Source organism: Cryphonectria parasitica (assembly GCF_011745365.1).
Source record: "Cryphonectria parasitica EP155 unplaced genomic scaffold M406scaffold_2, whole genome shotgun sequence".
Classification (NCBI taxonomy): Eukaryota; Fungi; Ascomycota; class Sordariomycetes; order Diaporthales; family Cryphonectriaceae; genus Cryphonectria; species Cryphonectria parasitica.
The window spans coordinates 3,150,432-3,164,222 of NW_024468910.1; the positions used below are offsets into that span (position 1 = coordinate 3,150,432).

The following is a 13,791-nucleotide window of genomic DNA, read 5'->3' on the forward strand; positions in this document are numbered from 1 at the left end:
TGCGCTCAGCAACATTCGTTTCTCATGATCTATTGAGGTCCAAATTTGCACCAGAGATAGCCAATATCACGTTTAAGTCTTGTACGCAAAGCTACTGTGAAGCATGTACCTGAAATCAAATGCCTTCGTGGATGAAGTCTATATACTATAGGTGGCATCAAGTATGTCGTGAGCTTGAGTGAATCTTTTGTAAATTGGCAATCAGGAAATGAGTGACAAATTTGTGTCTCTCACAAATACTCCTCAGAAAGCTGATTTTAAGTCTTTTCCATCTCTTTTGGTGTGTTCATTCTTGTTGATTTAGGACTGAGGACCAGGGGCTATAGACACACTCTGCACTTGAGGAATGAAGAGACGTGGCGATTTTCATCCCAAGGTGTCTCTGAGTCCTGGGACTTGAAGAAGTACAGACGAAATCTTTCCATTGTCAGATCCGAAGAATGGGGGTTCATTGAGTGAAATTCTAATTTGTTTGCAGCCCAGGCAACCGGAAGAGAAATCTTGTTGCAGAGGCTGGATTTCTCAGAGAGGACTTTGCTTTGCTTGCCCACCTTCGTTGTAACAGGGTGATCATGTTCCCTGAAACAACCCACACACAACTCGTCACACAGTACAGAGAATCCCACACGTATTGAAATTCACATTTGGAGCTTTGCCTTCGAGAGAGCTCAGACATTGCATTGCCCTCTTCATTATGCATAATAATTAAAAAGGTGCGCAGTTCAGTATGGGAGGGGGGGGGGGGTGAAGTTCACAGCTTACAAAGAAGGGAAAAGCCGTGTTTGGCGCCTTGGCATCCGCAATGACGTCGAGATAATCAAAGAGCGGCGATAGGCCGCAGACGGTAATTAGGCGCCTGCCCTTGGTGGGGGCGGGGTTGAGACACACACGAGCACTGAGCCTCTTTGATCGTAGGCGGCTGAATCGTCCTCTAGCTTCAACTACCGAGAACAAAGATCACCACTCCCGTCAACTCCCGACCAGATCTGCTTCTTGCCACAAAGCACTTTCATCATTATCTAGCTTAACATAGTGCCTGGTAGCTTTATTCTTTGGACCTTGACCCATTCGTGTCTGTTCAGCACACCAGATCCCGTCGCTGTTCAGAGCTTGGTTGCCTCACATCATCCGGCAGACCCGACCGTTTGCGAATTGCGCCATCCTTGGATATAGGCAAGGAAAGACACCAAGATGAGGTCGCAGCTCAAGAAGCCCTCGTCTGCATCAAGCAGAGATGCCGAGCTATCAGCTCAGTTCTCCCAGGCCTCCCTATCCGGCCTCCCGCCTCTCCAGAACCGCGCCGCCCAGAGCTCCAGCCCTTATGTCCGTGCACACGCTTCTTCGCCTGTAGCATGGCAGCTGCTGGACGATGAAGCAACACAGAGGGCCAAGAAGGAGAACAAGCTGGTCTTCATGAATATCGGTTTCAAGTCCTGCCATTGTCGGTCTTGCCCACCTCGCCTTGTCTTGACAGCTACATCTCCCAGACACGATGTTGGTGCTAACACCCCTCTCTTCTCCAGATTGCCATCTTACCACCACAGAATCCTTCACGCATCCAGAAGTCGCTAGGCTGCTGAACAAATGCTTCATCCCCGTTGTTGTCGACCGTGATGAGCGACCAGATATCGACAATATCTACATGAACTATATTCAGGCTATCAACGGCTCCGGTGGCTGGCCTCTCAATGTTTTTCTGACATCGGACCTCGAACCCGTGTTTGGTGGGACGTACTGGCCCTCGCCTGGAACGGAGCTGGTTGGCATCGATGGTGAAGAGGTGTCCGAAGATGAGAGGTTAGATTTCTTGGTCATACTGCAGAAGATGAGAGATGTGTGGCCTGAGCACGAGGCTCGCTGCCGCCAGGAGGCCAAGGAGATTGTCTCGAAGCTGCGAGAATTTGCTGCCGAGGGAACACTCGGAACGAGAGGAGTAGGTTCAGCAACAAATGCCGGAACTTCAAGCGCTGCAGTGCCGCCGGATCTGTCGGGGAGCCCGATGGCCGCCGATTCCGATTTGGATCTGGACCAGCTTGAAGAGGCTTACACGCATATTGCTGGGACCTTTGACCCGGTCAACGGTGGATTTGGGGTTGCGCCCAAGTTTCCTACGCCAGCAAAGCTGTCGTTTCTGTTGAAACTAACCCACTTTCCGCCCTCGGTAGCGGACGTCGTGGGCGAGAAGGAGGTCACACACGCCACGCATATGGCCCTGCTCACGCTGCGGAAGCTACGCGACGGAGGTCTCCGTGACCACGTCGGAGGCGGGTTCCATCGCTATTCTGTCACGGCAAACTGGTCGATGCCACACTTTGAGAAGATGGTTTCAGATAACGCTCTGCTGCTGGGCGTGTATCTCGATGCTTGGCTGTCTACCGCGGCCAAGAAGAGCAAGATAGAGAAGGAGGATGAGTTTGCGAATGTTGTCTTTGAGTTGGCTGAATACTTGACCGCTGCTCCCATCCAGCGACCCGACGGCGGCTTCGTCTGCGGTGAAGCGGCCGACTCATATTACAGGAAGGGCGATGCGCATATGCGCGAGGGCGCATATTACTTGTGGACAAGAAGAGAATTCGACCAGGCACTCACAGGCCTAGACTCACAAGTCAGTGCCGTTGCGGCAGCACATTGGAAGGTCCTGGAGCATGGAAACGTGGACCGGGAACAGGATCCCATTGACGAGTTCATCAACCAAAACGTGCTATACACGGTCAAGGATGCGAAGGAGCTCGGGCAACAGTTTGGCATCTCTCCTGAAGAAACCCAGAAATTGATCGAAGTGGCAAGAGAGAAATTGAAGGCCCATCGGGAGAAAGACCGTGTCAGGCCGGAGACGGACGATAAGGTCGTTACCAGCACAAACGCAATGGTCATCTCAGCTCTGGCGAGAACAAGCTCAGCGGTCAAAAGCATCAGCCCCGTCAGTGCTGAGAAGTACCTGAAGGCGGCAATAAATGCAGCAGATTTCATCAGGGGGAAGCTGTGGGATGATTCGACCAAAACCCTGTTCAGATCTTATTCTACTCAGCGAAGCACGACACAAGCGTTTGCTGAAGACTACGCCTTTCTCGTCGAGGCTTTGCTGGACTTGTACGAGACGACGGGCAATGAAAGCTGGCTACAGTGGGCTGATGCCCTTCAGAGTAAGTCATTTCGTTAGACCTTTGTTTTCCCTCACATAGTACTTACTGAACGGCTGCACAGAAACCCAAATCGACCTCTTCTACGATCCTACGGTCCCCAGCACGTCCCGCCCGGTCACGCCGATGGCTCACCACTCGGCATGCGGTGGCTTCTATTCGACTACGGACGAAGCGTCGCACGTCATCCTGCGTCTCAAAGACGGCATGGACACCGCACAACCGTCCACGAATGCCATTTCTGCATCAAACCTTTTCCGGTTAGGCGTCATGCTCGGCGATACGCACTACACGAAGCTTGCTCGTGAGACCATCAATGCCTTCGAAGTAGAAGCCTTGCAATACCCCTGGTTGTTTATCGGCCTGCTTGGAGGTGTAGTTACAGCCCGGCTTGGGGGCATCGTGTGGGTCACAAAGGCCGACAAGGATGAGGAAGAACTGAGACGGAAGTTTTACGAGTTGCCACGCGCGGGCCTGAGGAGTCTGGTCCTTTCACAGGGAGGAGACTGGCTAGGAAGCACACGCAATAACAAGGTGGCTCAACTAGGCGAAGGGACGTACGTCTTTGATGGGGAGTACCAGCCTTTTAAAGAGGATTAATTTTCCTCGAATCGGCCTCATCTAGGGGTATTGAATGCATATCTGGGCGTCTAGGGCCGGACTCGAGGGGTTGGGGAATTTTCCTGCGGCGTGTTTGGTCTGTTTTCAAGTATTGCTTGTCGCGTTAAACATCGTGGCAGATGGATAATCTGGTTCCATGGGTGGGCTCAGGGGCGGCGTTGGTGTAAATTGAGCTAGATTCACAAGTGCGGGTCCCCCCCCCCCCTCCCTTTCTTTCTTGAATGGCCTGGCGTTCGCGGAGCATGGCTCATCGATCATTCCTTCGTGCGCGGGCCTGTTGCTCCTGAGCGGGCAGCCGTAGTATGATCCCAGAGGTATTATAGACAATCTCACCGCAATCAGTATGACGAGGTCGACATCATCGCGTGGGTCTCGAAAATCCATATGTGTGCTGGCCTCCCACCAGCCCTGCAATTTGACCCGGAAAGCTCATATGTCAAAAGCCAGATCTAACCTAGATATCGCCGTCACTATATCGACGTCACGACTTGGCCTTCTCACGCGGAACGCTACCAACTCTGGCGATGACCCCTCACGGATTGGTTTGGTTCCTACGTGGCTCCATACCTCGACCCTGCGGTCGTGTGTGTATACATATATTGTAACTTGGACGACGACTTCACCGGGCTCTACTCGCACCACACCGCACCACATCGAGCGAGACTAATGTTAGTTGTGCGCCAGCCTGCTCACTTGACTACTGAAGTAGTTAGCGCACGGCGGTGGATGGTCCTACACGCGCCTGGCACTGCCGATGATGTGTCCTGCAGGCTCTCGCATGGCAATTATTATTCACTGGACTGAAGCCAGATGGGCCTGTCGGGGGATATCCGCACTATGCAAGATGTGAGAGGACGGCCTACATCCGATACACATGCCATCTTTTATTTCATGTTGCCTCAAGTGTGTGCAGGTGGTCTATGCACAAACAAGCCGCACCGGCGAGCACCAGTTCTACGATGGTCTATCGAGGAAACAAACTTTTGTGAAGGCATAGCAAGGAACAGCGCTTTCGAATTACTGTCACTCGTTACTGAAATGGCCGAGTCGACTGTGTGGAAGGTCGCTGTGTAAATACGAACGGAGGTCAGAGATGGGTAAACCGGCCAAGCTCTTCAAAGACCGTGTCAGAAGAGCAAGCTAAAATGACTTCTGCGTAGTGGTATGATAGATCAACGAGCTTGGGCACGAGACACTATGTCCCCAAGCCGTTCAGGGATAAATTTCGACTACAACTCATCCGTCACGGCTTGCAGATCCGGTCGCAGACGTCAAGCTACAAATGAGAGACTAAGTAGATACTTGGTAGATATCGGAGGGTGAGGAGCTCTCATCACATGTCAATCCACCTTGATTCAGACTCAGATCTCCTAAGTTTAGTCTTTTCTCAAAGGAACAAGGTGTGTTGTAGTTATACATGATCGCTACCAACCGATGAATCATAGTTTACTGTGTTATGGCCAGACACTCCGAATAGTATTTCACATGCCTGACCCTCAAGAGTCTTGAAATTAGCAAACATCCCCGAAAAACTATATATGGTCGAGGAAACCCACCACTTTCCGTTCCTTCCCCTCTTCTTCCTCAGTTATCCTCTTGCTTCTGTAAACTCAAGCAATCTTTGACTTCTTCTACCTTTACGAATTCAGCAAAAGCCACCCACCAAGCGTTGACTTTTCAAAATTTCGTCTTTAACGAACATCGCCTGAGGTGCCTCACCTCTATTATTGTCGAACACCTTCTTATATTTTTTTCTTATACTTGATAAAAAACTTCCATCCCGTAGCGATCAATATGTTCGTCTACAGGATCCTCGCCCTGCTCTGCCTGCTCCTGATGATCGCTTTCCCCAACGCCGTTGAGGCAAAAAAACACAGAAGCGACTTTATTGTCGACCGTTTGAGCATAATCGGCCGAGAGACGCTGCGTCTCAACAAGACGCTTTACAAGTGGGATGGGTCTCCATTCGGTGCGCTGGCGATCCAGAAACAGCACAACAGGCTGGTCGACACCATCAAGCTCTCCACCAGCGAAATCATCCACAGCAGAGACTCGCGCTTACTGTACATCTCGGGCGCTATCAGAGTCAAGAGAGCGACCAAGGCCCTGATTACGACAACATCCGACACGCTTGAGACCCTGATAGCTATGGATTACAGGTTCAAGGACATCTTGATGCTGAAGAAGGTCCGCGACAACCTGAACGAGATTCGGGAGGTTTCAACACAGATGAACAACGCCATTCTACCAAAACTCCCGATAATCGCAAGGCCCATCGCTCGTCATGTCATCTGGACTCTGGACCAGCTTTTCGTACATGCCGTCCAGATATACGACTCCAGGCACGGAGACGGAGGCAATGATTAGTCTGACCGGATGACTTGGCTCTTTTGCCTGCGGATGTCGACACAACCTGGCTCTATGGAGACGTGTTTGTACAATCTGCTGCGGTTCAAACTGTTGGATACTTGCTCAAGGATGACTTGTGTCGGGTTGGCGTCATGGAATTGGAAGGCAAGGCGGCGGCGTTCTGAATATTCGAGATACCCTAGCATGGTTAATTAAAAAGTGTGATGATCAGGTCTCTACAGACTGACGATGTCTCGATTAACTCTATTTTTGATTGATCCCATTTTCCAAATTTTTTACATGTGCTGTGCCAAGTCTTCTCTGTTCGTCTTTTCTAAAACAACCCAGTAAGCAAATACAAAAATAACTAGGAGGGCAGGTTTGGCAGAATCGAGATGGCTCATTCTGATGTTAGATGAATCAGCAGTGATCACACAGAACGTTGCTAAGTACAGTACAGCAGTAGGTGGAAGCTGAGTGACCCCAGCTGTGCGCCCGCTATTTCCTCCCCCTGGCATAGCATTATCGCCCCGCCATTTTCTCTGCTTATCAAGCAAAGTTTTAATAATTCAACACCCTCGACAGTCGCAACTGGTGGTTTTCCTGAGGCTCCATTGCACTCAGCTCAACCTTTGTAGGGACTCTATCCCCTTTTTCCCCCCCTACAAGCACGCCCAAGAACCTCTATTTCTCTATTTCTCTTGAAAGCCCGCCATAATGTCCTCGAACAACCCCCACCACGACCCCGCCACGGGCGACGAAGAGCAGGACATGGTCGACCTGGACGAGGTAGCCGAGGAAATTGCTGCCGAGAATGAAGATGGTGACATCGACATGTCCGATCCTGAAGACGACGAGCACGAAGAAGTCCAACTCGTGAACGATTCCGTCGCGTACTTCGACACCCACAAGGACTCCATCTTCGCCATCGCACAACACCCCACGAACCCAAACATCATAGCCACTGGCGGCAGCGAGGGAGACGCGGACGATGCGCCAGGCAAGGGATATGTGCTCGTGATACCACAAGAGCTGGACCAAAGGGACGACGGTCCGGTGCTCCCCCCTAGCTACGCGGCGGACCCCAGCGCTGCCGCGAGGGAGCTGGCAAGTCAGAAGGAAAATATCCAAATACAGCCAGTATTCTCAATCGACGGACACACGGACTCGATCAATGCGCTGGCATTTACGCTGCCCAATGGAGACTTTCTCGTGTCGGGTGGTCTGGACGGTCGGCTGCGGGCGTACAAGGTCGACGCGTCGAAGCCGAGCTTCACGTTCCTAGGCGAGAGCCAGGAGGTGCCCGAGATCAACTGGCTGGCGCCCTGCCCAAATACAGATTACCCCAACTCCGTCGCACTCGGCGCCTCAGACGGCTCGGTGTGGGTGTACACGATCGACCCCTCGGATACCGCGACACCTCTACAGATCGTCCAGACCTACTTCCTCCACACCACGTCCTGCACGGCCGGCGCTTGGACTTCTGACGGATCCCTTTTGGCAACCGTCGACGAGGACAGCAGCTTATACGTATGGGACGTCTGGGGCCTGGCGGCCGCGAAGGGTCTGGCCGGTGACAATGGCCAGACGGTGGTGTCTCTCACGGGACAGGACCAACGGTTCGAAGTCGAGGGCGGCCTGTACTCTGTCGCAATCGAGCCAAGAGGCGGCTACCTTGCTGTTGGCGGTGCCGGTGGTGCCATCAGGATCGTCGGCCTGCCCAGGATCACAGACCAGACGGCGGGCTCTGCACCACAGGCAGGGTCGAAGGCAGGCAAGGCAAAGGGCAAGGCGGCTGGAGGCAAGGCCGCCGGTGGTGAGGCACAGGCGGGCCAGATTCTGGCATCATTGGAGGTGCAGTCGGACAGCATTGAGTCGCTTTCCTTCGCGCCGGCATCAGCACCGATACCTCTGCTTGCCGCTGGCTCAGTCGACGGTAGCATATCGGTTTTCGACCCTAGCCGGCAGTTCAACCTGAGGCGGAACATCCAGGGCGCGCACGAGGAGTTCAGTGTTGTCAAGCTGGAGTGGGTGAAGCAACCACAGGGAACCGGGTCAGGGGCAGCAGCACAGCAACAGTGGCTGCTCACGAGCTGTGGTATGGACGGCGTGGTGAGGAGATGGAACCTTCAGGGGGCAACACCTTCGCAGCATGCGCCGAATGCCGCTGTGGCGGGGCTGGAGAAGGAGTGGAGAGGTCACAGGGGAGATGGTGAAGGAGGTGGTGTTTTAGGATTTGTGCAGGGCAACGACGGCAAGAGAATCGTGACGGCTGGTGATGACGGACTGGCTTTGGTGTTCCAGGTGTAGGCAAGCATGATTGCACTTAGTCTAGCCCCGACACGAACATAGATTTGGTCATGAGTTTTTTCTCTCTGAAGATGCCCTTTACGGTACGTCTGCTCTGGCAGCTAGTGATACGGTCTTGCACTGATGATTCTTCTCGAGCGTATCATTTCTAGCATGAGCCCTGCCTCGAGATGTGACTAGCAGCCGCGAATTCCAATTCGACATCATGCATGGCTTCTATTTAACTTTCACAGACTGAACTGCAGATATAAATTTGCAAACAGAGATTCTATTTATGAATTCTCAAGTTTGCTATTCGGCAACATTCAAAACAAAAAAACTATGCCCATAGAATAACAGCGTCGCATTTTTATCAACAAATATGTCGTCAAAATCACAAGACCATCGTCGCTCCGGGCTCGCGCGCCCAGACCTCTTGCCCGAGGACAACGAATATATTGCCATGGCCTGTCTCACGGAAAAGAATGCTGCCGACCAGAAGCATCTCAGCAGCCTGAGAAGCATCCAGAGGACCGCACAGAGTTTTGTCCGCGACGGCGCCAACGCCACCGCCGACCTGCTGCTCGACATCGAGGAGCTCAGACGCGTGATTGAAACGAGGTCACGCCTTCACGACGAGGCTGCTGCTGATCTGGCCGACGCCATAGCCGAGTGTGGCCAGCGCCAGGAGTTGTCTGGGGGCCGGGATCTCTCTGCTCTGCTGCGGTCGTACGATTTCCTGGTGCAGAGGACGATCCGGCGTGCGGATGAGTTGCTCAAGGAACTGGAAACGAGGGTGCAGGCCCTTCAAAGCTCTTATCACCCGGCGGGAAGGCACGCTCAGCTGTTGGTGAAAATCAAGGATGCGGTGGTTGATGTCGAGGTAATCTTGAGGCACAACCAACGTTCTTTGAACGCTCATGCTAAGGAAACCGATAATGACAGCGTGTGTTCTTCTGGGGAGATTTTTTCGCCTTAAGAACTGACAGGCTGCTGACAGGCAGCTTGTCCATCATGTCCTAATTTCTTTTCTGCCTTGAAAAACCCCTGGAGTGAGCCTGCAATGGTCTAGATATCTGTGAGTGGAGAAGAGTGATTGAAATGTATTAAGGAACGACTTTTACCATCTGTCATTATATCATTTAGCAATTGCCTGTTCCACCAGGTTGAATTCTCGAGAATTGTGAAGAGACTGGCAACTGAACGCTGATTATGTGAACTATTCATGCATATACTAGAAATGGTCTTCTCCTTTTAGCTGTTGCAACAAAATGGGCATGCTGATCGCGATGAAGCACGACAAGACCGATAATCCATAGACTACAACTAGGTGCTCATCCATGTTACTGCTCGGAAACGAGAAGGGGGATTGCTATAGACCAAGCACGTCCACCACCTAATCAGAACCAAGTCAACCAGAACGTCCAAGGCTGAGCTTCGGAGGTTCACCATAAATGGTCGATATCGTGAGACTATGTGTGTCGATTTTACCCCACAGAAGTTGAAAAGGGAGCCTGAGATGCTAGAATCTCATGCTATAGCAATGTTTCCACTTCCTCCACATTCACCATTGTCAACAGCTCAACACGCTACCCTAATGCATCACCACTGTAAGTGCAGCACAGAACTATCCAGTCAGACCCTCTTCAGATTCACTTACCATGAAATTTCCATAGAAGATTGTCTCTTGGTTGCTTGAGAACCAAGAGAACACCAGTGGTACAACTACAGCCACCACCACTCACTCTCTCTCCTCGTTCAATACAACCCAAAGGCAGTCCACAATCTTGGACACATAATCAAGAGAACCTCCTTCAAGAAGGCTGTAATACTATCACCCAGTCAGCAACATCCTGGTACACAGTTACTGAAGATACCCCTCAAGATGTGCAAATGCTTCTTTGTCGAATTCGTCTGTAACTGCATCCAGGCAGATTGTCCCCACCACAATCCTCTGCACCACTCTTTCCACAAAATGGAAGCAATCTGGCAGGTCGACCACTTCAAATGGAAGTACTGCGCGTCCTTCCTCACAGCCTCAGGCATCCCTATTCCCAACGGCAGTACAATGTTTTCCGAGTTCGACGTCTTGAGCGTCGATAAACAGCCGAGGCTGACGAGGAAGCCGAGCACGCTGAAGAGACTATTTCCCTTTAGGAGCGACAAAGGTTTGTCTGACTCTAGCCAACGCGCCTCGACGACCGACCGCGACCACAATACTCCTCCTGCTATCCGCTCCAGCACCGGTCATGCGATGAGACAGAGCCTGGATGTGTTGGAGCAGAGCCGGCACAGGGGCAGTCAAGGACGTCAGTACCTTCCCCTGAGACCCAGCGAGGACCAGCGTCATGGGGCCACTATCCCGGTCTGCGAGGCCATCTCATATGAGGGCTGGAGGATCCGGCGGAGTTGTCGTTGGTGCGAGGATTACTGGCTGGGCCGTCGGGGAGTTGTGTGAGACTTCAGAGAAGGTTGTCTCGTCGAGACTGAAGTCTCAAGAATGAAGGTCTCGTGGCTTTACATGATCCACCAAATTATTTCATGGCGAGCCTCCCCTGCTGTTATAAAAAAAAAAAAACCCCCCCCCAATTTTGAAGAGTTGAATCACATCAATTACTTCCACCAATTGTGTGGAGATACTTTGTGGAAGAAGTTTAAGTCGCGCGCATGAAACCTATTCCCCAACATAGTGGTGATCTTCAGGGCTCCAGTGCTGTTCTGGCGCTTCTAATAGAGTAAAACTGGCCGTAGCAGCGCCTAACGACCGCGTGCCTGGAATTGCCGGGACGGTAAACATGCCCTGCAGTGATTAAGCTTAAAGGCCTGACCGGCCCAGCCTACCTGTACACGAGAAAATGACCTGCCCTTTCTATTCATTCCCTCCTTTTTGGCTCTTTTCTCCTCCAGATTTCGAATTTATGTTTCTGAGGATCTCTATCTAGAACACCAATATCAATATTACCAAGTATACAGTATAGGTAGAGTAGTATCGAGGTCCACTTTGAGGTGGCACAGAAGACTATGCGAGATTTGAACTGACAAAGGAGAAGCCTTGTGCATCCCAGAACACAGGACGTTCTAATATAACACCCCCAACTCGTCCTGTTCAGTAATAATAAATATTGTATTGTGCAATCATCGCGACTTAAATCAGCTTCCGCAATCGGAGCAATGTTGAGCCGCTGACACCATTTTAGGCAACAAGACTCTGAGTCCTCGTGCATCAGCACCTCTAACCGCTTTCTCGATACATGACCCATTACCTCCAAAGTCAAGGCCAAGATTCCCAGTTGACTCACTCAAACCTGTATACGTATCCTCACTTCCTTACCACCACCACCAACCACCACACAATGCCACGCAGCGCCCTTTTCGTGATCGACATCCAGCACGAGCTCCAGGGCAACCCCAAGACCCGCGTGCCTCACCACGAGCGCATCCACACCGCGGGCACGAGGATCCTCTCGGCAGCCCGGGTCATCATCGACTCGTACAGGGAGAAGAGCCATGAGTCACCGTCCATCATCGTATTCGTCCAGCATGACGAGCCTGCCGAGGGCGGGGGCATCCTGGTGAAAGGCTCGGAGGCATGGCAATTAGTCTTTCCGCCTCGCGAGGGTGTCGACGAGGAGATCCTGCTTGCCAAAACTACGCGTGAGAACTTGACCCGATCTCTTACTTCTTCTTCTTCTTCTTCTTCTTTCCTGTGTGTGTTTCTTCTCCCCCGGCGAGGGCTGATATGTTGTGCTGCAGGGGATACATTTGAGTCGAACCCGGATCTGGCCGACAGGCTAAAGGCTTCAGATATTACTGAGATCATCACGTTTGGCCTGCAGAGCGAGTACTGTGTCGTGTCGACGTCCAAGGGGGCTCTTGACCGCGGCTTCAAGGTCACTATCCTGCAGGGAGCCCACTCGACGTACGACGAGGCGCCGAAATCTGCAACGGATATCGAGAGGGACATCGAGGATGAGTTGAGGCAGAAGGGTGCAGAGGTCATTCCCTGGGAGGATGCCATAGCAACGTGGGAGCAGCGGCGAATGATCTCCAGCTACCCAATCTTTTCCGAATTGGCATAATTATGACCATGGATCAATCAATCGATCACTCTGAGATGGAGAGCAACAATGTGTAGTAGATATGCTTGGATGCATTGAGGACGAGCTATTTACCCCCCCCCCCCCCGAACAAAACAGGTCTGGTGTCAAAATATCAGATAGTTTGACAAATAATGCAATGTGAAACTGTTGGTATTTTTTTTGGGGGGGGGGGGTATCATACTGCTCACTGGGGAGCATAACGCGTCAAATCCTTTTCTGGCGCGTATGTTCTGCTCCTTCGAAGGCTTCCATCCAGCAGTGCCTGTGCCTGATCTAGACAGACAAAACAGCACCGCGTCTCGCTACGAGACTGTAATCTTCCAGGCCTTCCCTGTCCCATTGAACAAATCCTCGCGGCCACCAGACGGCTTCCAAGCAACCCTTTTCAACGAAGACGAACACCCACCTCTAGACAGTTCACCATCCTGGCGCGTGTTCCCTGCTCCTCAGCAAAGCCGCCTTGCTCCTCAGCATCGTCCTCATCGATAACCACATCTTCAAACGCCTCGAGCGTCATGGTGCGCAGGCTGACCATAACATCCGCCTGGTTGGTGAACCAGGCAGCGACGTCGAGCGTCTTGGGGATGGCGCGGCCGGTACCTCGAAGCAGGATCTCCTCCTGGTTAGCCGCAGTAGCGGGGGAAGAAACATGGAGGGCATCAATCCGCTTGGTGAGCGGTAGGCCCTTGGTGACGGCGTTGGAGTGGACGCCCGCGGGACCATTGTCGAGGGCCTTGCGCACACGGCTGATTAGGCCCATGAAAGGTGACTTTGTGCCGACATGAATGATGCGCTGCTTGGGGGACACAGGGGAGCCACGGTTCAGAGCCTGAGCTCGAGTTAAAGGGCGCTTCTGGACTTTGGAGTCTGCATTTTGTTTTCTGTGTGAGTCTGGTGTGTGCTGAGGTGGGATGAAGAGCGTGAGACAACACAAGGGGGGGGGGGGTTCAGAACATACTGGTGGGCCTGGGTGACAGCTTGTTCTCAGGCTTGTCCGCTGTATTGGTCTTTCGATCAGGCATGTTGCCAAAGACAGTCCACTTCTTGCCAGCCATGATGGACAGATCCGAGTGGCTTGTGCTCAAGGCTTTGTTGCAGGGTTGTTGTTGGTGTTGGTCGTTGTTTCGTCAATCACTCTCCAAAGAATTCTGAGTGACAGTGTTTTTGTTTGAGAAGTATGAACATGTCGAAGCAACCTTGCTTCATTGCTAGTGATATCAGAAATTATCTTTGGGAGCAAAAGACACTGGATGAAACCCAAACTTTCATGATAGCTGGGGTTTCACAGGCAT

General features: G+C 52.1%; 6 protein-coding genes across 6 annotated transcripts; 5 read left to right on the top strand and 1 right to left on the bottom strand.

Annotated features, from left to right (window-relative positions):
* Window positions 1-956: 956 nt before the first annotated feature.
* On the top strand, window positions 957-4,107 carry M406DRAFT_82026 (uncharacterized protein). The gene is made up of 4 exons (XM_040926025.1): window positions 957-1,441; window positions 1,524-1,937; window positions 1,974-3,143; window positions 3,205-4,107. Exons 1-4 carry the CDS (start codon window positions 1,192-1,194, stop codon window positions 3,738-3,740), a joined length of 2,370 nt encoding a protein of 789 aa, XP_040779746.1. The 5' UTR covers window positions 957-1,191; the 3' UTR covers window positions 3,741-4,107.
* A 1,448-nt stretch (window positions 4,108-5,555) lies between these two features.
* M406DRAFT_71767 (uncharacterized protein) lies at window positions 5,556-6,128 on the top strand (the record flags this gene model as incomplete). The annotated part of the gene is made up of 1 exon (XM_040925494.1): window positions 5,556-6,128. The coding sequence occupies one exon, from the start codon at window positions 5,556-5,558 to the stop codon at window positions 6,126-6,128; it is 573 nt and encodes a 190-aa protein (XP_040779747.1).
* Window positions 6,129-6,694: 566 nt separating this feature from the next.
* M406DRAFT_273274 (WD40 repeat-like protein) lies at window positions 6,695-8,474 on the top strand. The gene has a single exon (XM_040918179.1). It carries the CDS (start codon window positions 6,828-6,830, stop codon window positions 8,418-8,420), a length of 1,593 nt encoding a protein of 530 aa, XP_040779748.1. The 5' UTR covers window positions 6,695-6,827; the 3' UTR covers window positions 8,421-8,474.
* Window positions 8,475-8,781: 307 nt separating this feature from the next.
* On the top strand, window positions 8,782-10,857 carry M406DRAFT_327209 (uncharacterized protein; the record flags this gene model as incomplete). Its single annotated transcript, XM_040920179.1, has 5 exons — window positions 8,782-9,282; window positions 9,472-9,477; window positions 9,811-9,875; window positions 9,941-10,009; window positions 10,242-10,857. 5 exons carry the CDS (start codon window positions 8,782-8,784, stop codon window positions 10,855-10,857), a joined length of 1,257 nt encoding a protein of 418 aa, XP_040779749.1.
* An 895-nt stretch (window positions 10,858-11,752) lies between these two features.
* Window positions 11,753-12,610, top strand: M406DRAFT_286780 (Isochorismatase hydrolase; the record flags this gene model as incomplete). Its single annotated transcript, XM_040918698.1, has 2 exons — window positions 11,753-12,053; window positions 12,153-12,610. 2 exons carry the CDS (start codon window positions 11,753-11,755, stop codon window positions 12,476-12,478), a joined length of 627 nt encoding a protein of 208 aa, XP_040779750.1. The 3' UTR covers window positions 12,479-12,610.
* Window positions 12,611-12,884: 274 nt separating this feature from the next.
* On the bottom strand, window positions 12,885-13,554 carry M406DRAFT_71770 (uncharacterized protein; the record flags this gene model as incomplete). The annotated part of the gene is made up of 2 exons (XM_040925495.1): window positions 12,885-13,366; window positions 13,458-13,554. The coding sequence occupies 2 exons, from the start codon at window positions 13,552-13,554 to the stop codon at window positions 12,885-12,887; spliced, it is 579 nt and encodes a 192-aa protein (XP_040779751.1).
* Between the last annotated feature and the right edge of the window lie 237 nt (window positions 13,555-13,791).